Raw genomic sequence first — 9,737 nt, 5'->3', positions numbered from 1 at the left:
AGGGGGCTGGGCAGCTGGGCCCCACCCTGGTGACAGGGGCCTCTGCACAGGCGTGAGCCCCACCGGGTGCCCACCCAGGGGGAGGGGTGTTCGGGAAGGAGACAGGAGACCCGCTGCTGAGGCCCGGCACCGGGACTGGGACTCTGAGGGCAGGACGAGGGGCAGACAGGCCTTGGGTGGCTCTGCCCCAGCGAGAGGCTCCTTTAGGACTTTCTCAGAGTCTCTGGAGAAGCAGAGTCCAGAGCCAACAGCTGGCGCTGGAATCTGATTTCAGCCAAGCATCTCGGGAATGGGTGGTATTTGGCGCCCACCTCCCCCCTGTGCCCAGAGTGACAGCTGAGGCTTCGGGGTCACCCCCACCCCCCAGGACGCACCCCCACCCCCTACCCCCACAACAAGCAGAGGCGGGGCTGGGGCCAGAGGGTCCCAGATGGAAGGGGACTCAGGAGTCATGGCCCAGCCCCCCTCATGGAGGTGGGGGAGGTGGTTCACAGGACAAAGGAGAGGACAGGCTCCAGGCAGAGACAGGGGCCACTTCCCAGGTGTCCTCTGGATGCTGCTGTCCCAGATCCAGACCAGCTCCTTGGACCAAATCCAAAGTCCTGGGCCCGAGCTCCTTCCCCAGAAACGCTGGTCCCCCTTCCCTCCCTGCCCCTCTCTGGCCTGCCTGCACGGCACTGTCCCCAGCTGGCCCCTCTCTCCCCTGACTTTTGCACAACATCACCCCTCCAGTGATCAGGCCTGGTCCACAACACCCCCTCAGCAGCCTCAAGGTCCCCTACTCGGCCCGGACCCCAGCTTGTCAGGGTAAAGGGGCCCAGGATGCCCTGGTCAGGGGCTTTGAACTGTCTGCCAGGCCGGGGCTCCCCTGGAGGAGCCTGGGCTCCCATGGTGACCCCTGGGAACAGAGCCATCCACTGTCAAGGATGGATTTCACCTAGCTCATGAGGAACATTTGAGTCAGACAAGGGTTCAAGAGGTAATGTGGAGTGAAAATGAACTTCTCCAGCCCCTGGTTTTGCAGAGAGGCCAACTGGCCTGGGCACAGTCAGGATGAAGACCAGGGTAGACACAGGTCTGCCCGCCTCCTGCTGGCTCAGACCCCACCAAGGTCTCCCCTCGCCCCTCTCATGTATCCGGGTGACAATTAAACTCTGTGAGGAGTGGGAACGGCCCCCTGGAGACATGCACAGGCCCCGCCACAGGCCACCCACTGGAACCCATTCTGCATTTCTTCCTGGGGTCTGGCTCTCTCCCGGCGGGGTTGGGGTGCTGGCCTGTAAGTCCCCCCACTAACGAGTCCTCTGCGCCCCCAGGTGCTGCCCCGCCGCCACCATGCCTGAAGTGTAAGTACTTCCACCACCACCCCCCCCATCAGAATTCAGTCCGACTTGGGCTTCATCAGCTCACCCTCCAAACTCTTCCCCAGAGGCTGGATATTAAAGCAGAAACAGTCCCCAGTGCCAGGGTCCCCCGTGTCCCCAAATTCCTCCTCACCTTTGAGCAGAACTCAAGCCCTCAGGCTGTTTGGGGAGGACATTTCTGGCCTGTTCTGGCCTCTGTCTGTCTGCTCTGATCCAATGAGTCCCATGCACCAGGCTGTCACTGTCACTGGCCCCTTGGATGGAAGATGCCGAGGGCCACACCGGCCACCCAGGGATGATTCTTCTAGCTGCCAGGCCCCCAGTCCAGGCTCCCCTGATTTCCGCCCTGCCCCCTGGCATGGGAAGCCCAGCCCAGCAAGGCCAGAGGGCTGAGGGTTAATTGTCTTCTGCGGGGACCCTGAACTGGTCCCCTCCCTGAGGCTGGGGTCTTCCTGGGCCCTGATGTCACCTCACCCCCCCGCACGAGCTGCCCACCCGTGGGACACGTCTGTGGGAGTGACATGCCCTGTCTGCCTTCTGCTCTCTCCCTGGTCATCCTCCTGGGATGGATGCCTGAAGCGAGGTGAGTCAACGTGGGGTCTCTGTCTGGGTTAAGACTTGGGATGGTGGAGGTGGGCTGGACCCTGGGGGACAGGAGAGAGAGATGGGGTCCCGACCTGGGGCAGCTCGGCAAATTCCCACAATAGACACTGTTGGTGAAGATTCTGGACCATGGGCGTCTGGGGTCTGGGGAGGGGTGTCCAGTGCACAGGGTCACAGGAAGGTGACCCTGAGGCTGTGAGGGCAGCAGAGCTGGCTGTGACTCTGCACCCTGTCCTTGTCCTGCACCCTCAGCAGCAGGGGCCCTGGGTGACCCACTCTGAGAGCCTGTCCAGCCCAGGCGTCGGGCGTTACCACCCACAGCGCCTCCTTGTGGCTGTTGGCCTGTGATGATCTGGACTAAGTTGGGGCCTCAGCTCCCTGACCCATGGATGAGCAGGGCAGTGCCCCAGAGACCGCCTGACCCCAGTGCCTGGCAGGGGTCCAGCCCCCACAGAGCTGATCAGAGTGACAGCTCGGCCTCTGGGTCCAGGGAGCTGCCGCCACCGCCCTCTCTGATTGTGGGAGTTGTGGCCCAGTTACAGTGGGGGGCTTGGAAGGGACCCTCAGGCCAGGATTCTGGGGAACACAGAGTCCTGGTTCTGCAGCCTCAGCCTCACCTGCCCTCCCCTTCTCACCTGCAGAGAAAATCCAAGATCTCTGCATCCCGCAAACTCCTGCTGAAGGTGAGCTTGCAGCCAGGTTCAGAGGTGGTCACTGGGATGCGGGTCCTCAGAGGTGGCAGTGAGCAGTGGCCAGGGGGAGGCCAGAGAGGGGCTGAGAGACTGTCTTCATTTTGATAAGAGTCTCTCTTTGGAGCCTGTGGGCAGAGTGGACAGACTTGGGTAGAAGGAGCCTGGGAGGAAAATCAGGCCCTGGGACCCCAGTTCCTGTGTGGTCACATGGTGTCTGTGCTCACTGGCCCACTCACACACTGCCACACCTAGTGCCCGTCCTGGTCCCAGACTCCCAGAGTGTGAGAACAGGGCCCCACACAGCTCCCCGAGGCCCCAGCCAGCCTAGCGGGGGTCCACCTTCCCCTCAGGCCTGGCACTGGGGAGGAGCCCGGGCCCAGCCTGGCTGACCAGCCCCGTCCCACCCAGAGCCTGATGCTGGCCAAGGCCAAGGAGTGCTGGGACCAGGAACAGGAGGAGCGCGAGGCAGAGAAGTCCCGCTACCTGTCCGAGCGGGTCCCCAAGTTGGAGACCCGAGGCCTGTCCCTCAGTGCCCTGCAGGTGAGCCTGGCAGCTGGGGGCGGAGCTGGGAGATGCCTGGGACCAGGTGGCAGGCTTGTCACCTCACAGGGCTCCCGGCTCTGCAATCCGAGAGCAGCTTTTCCTCGTTCAGACCCCTGAACGTGGCGGCTTAGAGCCCATTGTACCTGCAGGGGCAGGAACAGAGGTGTCCCACTGGGGGAGACAGTGCCCCGTGCAGACGGGGTGGGCACAGGCGGACGACGTGGGTGGTGCTGAGGGGGGAGGTGGCAGGACTTCGGGAGCCCTGCTTCTCCAGGAGATATCGTCCCCACCTCCAGAGGGGCTGTCATGTCGGCCACACACTGGTCACAGCAGCTGCAGAGGAGGACGTGGAGGGACACGTGACCCATGGTCCCCTCCCGGGGTGGCATCGCCAGTCACTTTTATTTGATACATAGCCCTCAAACTTCCCCAGGCAGCTGATGTTATTTTCACTGTAAGAAAGTGTTTAGGAGGAAGCCGGGGGTCAGAGGGGGGGACACAGGCTTCCTTGCGGAGCTGTGGGCATCCTGAGCCTCAGAGGGAAGGGGCTCCTGTGGGGACAGGAGGGCAGAGGGGCTGGGGCGCCCTGGGCACCAGGCAGGGAGGCAGGGCAGGAGGCCCCGCCCCCCCACTCCCCCCACTCCCCCCAGGACCTGTGCCGGGAGCTGCACGCCAAGGCAGAGACGGTGGACGAGGAGAGATACGACATTGAGGCCAAGTGTGCGCACAACACCAGGGAGGTGAGGCTTCGGCCACTTGGCGGGGGAGACGGGTGCGGACGTGCAGCTGTGTACCGGGTCCCGCTCCTTCCTTGGGGTCTGGGGTGTCCCTTCAGCAGGATGTGGTGGCCCCCCAAACCCCTCACACAGGCCCCACAGGGCTGGGGCTGGCAGAGGAGGGCACAGAGGTCCTCCGAGGCCACACCTCCCGTGTGCAACGGGAGTGGCCACTCTCACTGACCACACAGACGCACGTGCCAGGGAATCACTTCCTACCTGTGGGATCGGGTTTCCTGTGTTTTTGCCCCTCCCTCGCACCTGCCGGTGCTGTTCTGGGTACCTCCCGGGGGGGCACTGAGGGCCAGAGGCACCCTGGTCACACACTCCACAGCTCCAGCTCTCTCGACCGTCCCCTGCTGCTCAGGACATGGAAGGCAGGGCTCCTGCTGCCCTGTCCACCAGCCATGCAGAGGGGGCTGGAGGTCCCAGAGCCACTGCCTACCTCTCCGTGGCAGTGACATCTGTGGGTCCCCAGCCATGTAACCCTGCAACCCCCCGGGGTCAACCTGCGGCATATTCGTCCTGCGGGACCGAGGCTGGGTGGGAGGAGCAGTTAGGTGCAGGGGCTGGAGGAAGCTGCACCAGGGTCCGGGCAGGACGCCCTGCTGTTCACGGCCCTCGAGGCACCAAGGCCAGGCCGGTCTGCCTGTCCCTTTACTCATAGTTCATCCATCTACTCACACGGGGCCGATCACAGAGGGAGGGGGTGCACTGGCTTGTCCGGGGGGGTCTGGAATGTCTGGGGCGCAGCTCTGGCCCAGTGGTGGCCCTCCTCCAGGGAGTGCGGGCCCCTCCCCCTGCAGATTAAGAACCTGAAGCTGACCGTGCTGGACCAATGTGGGAAGTTCAAGCGCCCGGCCCTGCGCAGGGTCCGTGTCTCCGCCGACGCCATGCTGCGCGCCCTGCTGGGCTCCAAGCATAACGTGTCCATGGACCTGAGGGCCAACCTGAAGTCGGTGAAGAAGGAGGACTCCGAGAAGGTGTGGCCTCAGGGCCTGGTACCCTTCGGGCTTCACCTGCCTCCCCCACAGGGCCCTGGCGGGTGGGGCGCTGATGCACCGGGAAAGGAGCCCAACTAGCAGGGCGAGGTTTCTTAGAGGAGGGGGCCTTGGGCTGCTGAGTGGGAGCAGGAGGGAGTGCAGCACTGTGGTCTTGGGTGAGCACAGGCTGGAAACGACTTGTCCCCTGTGGAGGGTCAGCCCAGGGCGTGGCCAGTCTCTGAGCCTGGGGTCTGCCCACAGGCCGCTCCCGTGGAGGTGGGAGACTGGAGGAAGAACGTGGAGGCCATGTCCGGCATGGAGGGCAGGAAGAAGATGTTTGACGCCGCCAAGACTCCCGCCCCCCAGTAGAGGTGGCTGCAGACCCCTTCCCTCCTGTCGGGGCCACTGGGGTCAGAGGGTGACAGGGACCCAGGGCAAGGTTGGTGGGGTGTGTGGCCCAGTGCAGAGCAAGGAGCAAAAGGACAGGACCTACCTGCAGTCACGGAAGGAAACCCGAGGGCCCTCCTGGGGGTTCTGGGCCGGGGCCCTTGGGCTCCCACTTTCAGGGAGTCTGAGCTCCGGGGAGTCTGCCAGGGGTCCTGTGCCCCAGGCCCTGCCCACACTGGGGTGGGGCTCTGTGTGGAGCTGACAGATTCCCCCCTCAGTGGAAACTAGACAGAGCAGCTAATGAGGCCCCAGGCCACCCTCTGGGAGCCAGGCTGGGTGAGGGGCGGGGCTGCGGGAAGTGTGGGCGGGGTCAGAGGCCGAGGTGCAGGAAGGCAGGGGCGTGAACACCCAGCAGGGGAGGCAGCAGGGCCCAGGCCCCGGGATCCCCTTGTGGAGCCGCAGTGAGGGGCTGGGGTGGGCCCTGGTCTCACCAGGGGAGGCTCTGGGGGAGCTGCTGTGGGCGCTGGGTCAGCCCAGGGCGCACTGGAGTATGAAACCCCAGGGTCACAGGCACGACAGGCGGGTCAGGGACCCATCAGATGCACACAGGTCCCCAGACTGATGGCCGCCTCTCGCCCCTACAGGCCTGGGCTGCACTGGCTCTGGACCCCTGTGTGGTCCTTCCTCTGCAGGTCTCTCCCCCTCCCCCAGCCCCCACTGCCCCTCCCCCACCAGCCTGAGTGACATTTCTGTCCCCTGGAACTGGGACCAGAGGACACACAGAGAAGAACCGCTGTTTCTGAAGACCTCACCTCAGCCCAGTGCCCCTCCATCTTCACTGCTCTGACCTGCAGAGTGGCCACAGGCTCGGTGGCCTCTCCATTAAAAGCCCAGTGTCACCAGTGTCTCGGGGAGTCTGTGACGAGAGGGCTTGGTGCCTCTGCCCCTGCCAGCGAGCAGCCTGGTCCACATCAGGGCTAAGGAATCCACATGGCTCACCCCACCCTGACCTGGGAATCAGCCCCACCCCCCCACCCACCTGGGCGGCCCTTCCCCACCCCGACCTGGAGACAGGCCTGGCCCCTCCACCCCCCACCCTCTGACTCCAGCCACCGAGAGGGGCCTGGGCACCCGGAGCCCATGTGGCCTGAGCCCACCACCCCTTCCTCTGCAGCACGGACCCTCTCCCACTGCTGATGGACATTCCATGCTGTCTTGGGTGCAGCCATCGTGGGGCTCTCAGGCCCCGCCCCGTCCCCCAGGCACAGGGCTGCTGCCCAGGTGGCCACCAGGTGGCGCCTTCCCATCCATCCTGGGGCTTCCTCAGCTGCATCCACCCTGGTCCCAGTTATTTCCTCCAAGACCCTGGAAAGGTCCCCACCCCGCCCCTGGGGTGGGCCATTGCAGTCTGTCCTGTGGGTCAGGTGCTTCCTCCATCCCCCGACATCAGGGCCCAAAGCCCAGCAACAGCACCAGCCTGGGGAGGCCAGTGGGACTGGGGCAGCCTCCTCCCACCCCCCCAGTGCGTGTGCTGGACACGTGGAGCTCAGCCCTCAGGGCAAGTGTCTGGCCCTGACCTGGGCCCCCTGGCCTTCTGCTCCCAGGGCAGGAGGGGGCTCAGCCACCACCTGTGTGTCCTCTCTGCCCTCTGCCCCCTGCCCCCAGCATATTGTCTGCCATAAATGCTGGGTGCAAAGTGCAGTGCCAGCTACTTGCTGGGGCACCCAGGGCTGCTCAGCACTAGCCAGCGAGGGACCGGCAGTGGCACCGGCCAGGGGAGGCAGCGAGGTGCCGGTTCCCTGCCGCAGACAGCTCCGAGGCACGGAGGCAGACGGGTGTGCAGAGACGCCATTGCTACCACACCCAGGGACCGTGACCTGGGGGACACCCACACACTCACTCACATGCAGAGGGTAAAGCAGAAAGCGAGCGTGTCTGTGGGGGTGACAAGAAGACGGGAGTGGCCACGTGTTGTGCAGGAATTCACACACACACATGCCAACGTTACACAGAGGAGATGCGGATGGACTCACACGCGTGTGGACAGTGCTCTGCTTCCTGGGAGGGGGAGGGTCATGAGGGCGCCAGGCCCGGGGGTCCCAGGCAGGTGAGACAGCCTGGTCTCCAGGCGTGAGACGCTCCCTTTGTCCTTCTCTCCACTGTGCGTCCATTAAACCCTGGTCAGTGTGTGCTGCTCACTTCCTCTGGGGGGAGTCCCAGGTCAAGGCCATGGCCCCTAAGACTTCCGGCCAGTGGTAGGAAAGGGCCCCGTCTCTGCTGCCAGAATGGGTGTCAGGCTCCGGAATCCCCCACGCCACCCCCGCCTTCAAAGGGCAGCTTCTCCTTCCCCAAAGAGGCCAGTGTGGGGACCCCGGGGAATCCCTGTCCCCGCACCAGCTGGGCTGGAAGTCACATCTGCTCTGCCTGGAAAGGCAAGGAACTGGAGCCTGCTTTGCCCCCAGCTCCCTGCGTGCCCTGCTCTCCAGAGGAGCATGATGCCCAGGGTGGACGAGAAAGGGCTGGGCAGGGTCTCAGCAGGGCTGGTCACCTTTCCAAGCAGCAGGGTATAGGGCAACCACATCCCCTCGGGTGAGCTCTGGGTCTTAATGCGAAGCTGGGGGACACTCAGGACACCTGGGAGACTCCTCTGGGCTGGGACCACGTGGGGCAGGGGGAGGGAGTCATTCTGGAGGCTGCCAGGCTCCGACAGACCACACACCACAGAGGGCCCCACAGAGAAGCTGCCGTCCTGGGGCTCACAGGAGCCGCGAGAGCAGGCTGGCTCAGGGCGCCAAGGAAGACGTCAAGTTCAGAAAGGACACGGTGTCTGAGAAAATGTTATTCTTGGAGAAGCCAGCGATGTCAGTGACAAAGCTGGTCCCAATGAGGGGCAGGGTCTTGAAGAAGCCTGAATCTGAGATCCAAGAGCAGCCTCAGGCTCAGGAGCAGCCCCAGCCCAGGGAGGAGCCCCAGGCCCAGGTGCAGCTTCAGGCTCAGGAGCAGCCAGCGGCTGGGGGAAGCCAGAGAGCCACTACCCTCCCTGGGAAGAACCAGCTGTCCTCAGCAGAGCCAGGGACACGCCACCCTCCGCCCCAGGACTGCCAGCCTCCCGCCCATCACTCTCAAGGTTGGCAGTGCCGCACCCACCCCCACCCCCACCCGGTCCTGCCCAGGTGTCTGTGGCTCCCGTGCTGTCTCCATCTCCCACCTGCAGGCCGACTCTGGCTGTGTCCTCTCTCCCTGTCTGCTCCCCACTCACTGTCAGAACAGGGAGCACCATGGTGGGGGCGCAGGCTGCCGGTGCTAGAAGGGGTTCGGTCCCCAGACTCTGGGTCCTGCTGGAAGTCCCGCTGGCACTCTGCCTGGCCGTCTGGCTCCACAGAGCTGCTGTGTCCGCCATTCCCACAGCAGAGGCGGGCCCAGGGCCTTCTTACCCCGCCCTCCCCTCCTCCTGAAGCTCCTGGGGTGGGCCTGGTCACCTGGTGTCCCTGTGGCAGCTGGGCTCAGGGCTGCCTGTGATACCCTCCTCCTCCATCCAGGTGAAAATTCCTAGGAAGGAGGAAGAGGAGGGCATGTCCTCCTCCCCCAAGGCCACCTACAGCAGCTCTCTCCAGCGCTCCAGCCCCAGGACCATCTCCTTCCGGGTGAGAGCCCAGGGCCCCTTTGTCTGTCTCCTGGAGGGCATCCTGGGGCCGCAGTGTCTGCCACAGCACAGGGGCCTTGGGTCAGACGTCAGGATGACTGTCTGGACAGAGGGGTGTTTGGTTTCCCCTGGGGGCCAAAGCAGAGGAGGCTGAGTTAGGAGAGGAGGGCCACTTAGTGACTTGAAGGTGGGTGTGGACACACGAGAGCAGCGCCCCCTGGTGGTGAGAGCCAGGGCTGCAGGAGGATGGAGCATGGTGAGGATGCTGATGGGGATGCTGGAGGGGATGCAGGTGAGGATTCTGGTGAGGATGCTGAAGGGGATGCTGGAGGGATGCTGGGGAAGATGCTGGAGGGGATGCTGGTGTTGATGCTGGAGGGGATGCTGGAGGGATGCTGGTGGGGATTCTGGTGAGGATGCTGAAGGGGATGCTGGGGAAATTCCTGGTGGGGATGCTGAAGGGGATGCTGGAGGGATGCTGGGGGAGATGCTGGGGGAGATGCTGGAGGGATGCTGGAGGGCATGTAGGTGGGATGCTGTTGGGGATGCTGGAGGGGATGCTGGAGGGGATGCTGGATGGATGCTGGTGGGGATGCAGGTGGGGAATCTGGTGAGGATGCTGGGGGGGGTGCTGGAGGGGACGGGATGGATGCTGGTGGGGATGCAGGTGGGGAATCTGGTGAGGATGCTGAAGGGGATGCTGGAGGGATGCTGGGGAAGATGCTGGAGGAGATGCTGGGGGGATG

At 64.3% G+C, this 9,737-nt stretch overlaps 1 protein-coding gene across 1 annotated transcript; it reads left to right on the top strand.

The window, feature by feature from the left end:
• Positions 1-1,987: 1,987 nt before the first annotated feature.
• On the top strand, positions 1,988-6,247 carry LOC119046576 (troponin I, slow skeletal muscle-like). The gene is made up of 7 exons (XM_053659551.1): positions 1,988-1,996; positions 2,609-2,650; positions 3,068-3,199; positions 3,853-3,942; positions 4,785-4,961; positions 5,223-5,332; positions 5,993-6,247. The coding sequence occupies exons 1-6, from the start codon at positions 1,988-1,990 to the stop codon at positions 5,328-5,330; spliced, it is 558 nt and encodes a 185-aa protein (XP_053515526.1). The 3' UTR covers positions 5,331-5,332; positions 5,993-6,247.
• The last annotated feature ends 3,490 nt before the right edge of the window (positions 6,248-9,737 follow it).

Source organism: Artibeus jamaicensis, unplaced genomic scaffold (genome assembly GCF_021234435.1).
Source record: "Artibeus jamaicensis isolate MK-2021 breed Jamaican fruit bat unplaced genomic scaffold, CSHL_Jam_final scaffold_754, whole genome shotgun sequence".
In the NCBI taxonomy this organism is placed as follows: Eukaryota; Metazoa; Chordata; class Mammalia; order Chiroptera; family Phyllostomidae; genus Artibeus; species Artibeus jamaicensis.
This window is presented reverse-complemented; position numbering and strand designations above follow the sequence as displayed.

Bases quoted from the DNA above. Each gene is read 5' to 3' on its own strand.
- LOC119046576 (XM_053659551.1), top strand. The intron at 2,651-3,067 runs GTGAGCTTGCAG...CGTCCCACCCAG, and splicing joins CCCGCAAACTCCTGCTGAAG to AGCCTGATGCTGGCCAAGGC. The intron at 3,943-4,784 runs GTGAGGCTTCGG...CTCCCCCTGCAG, and splicing joins GTGCGCACAACACCAGGGAG to ATTAAGAACCTGAAGCTGAC.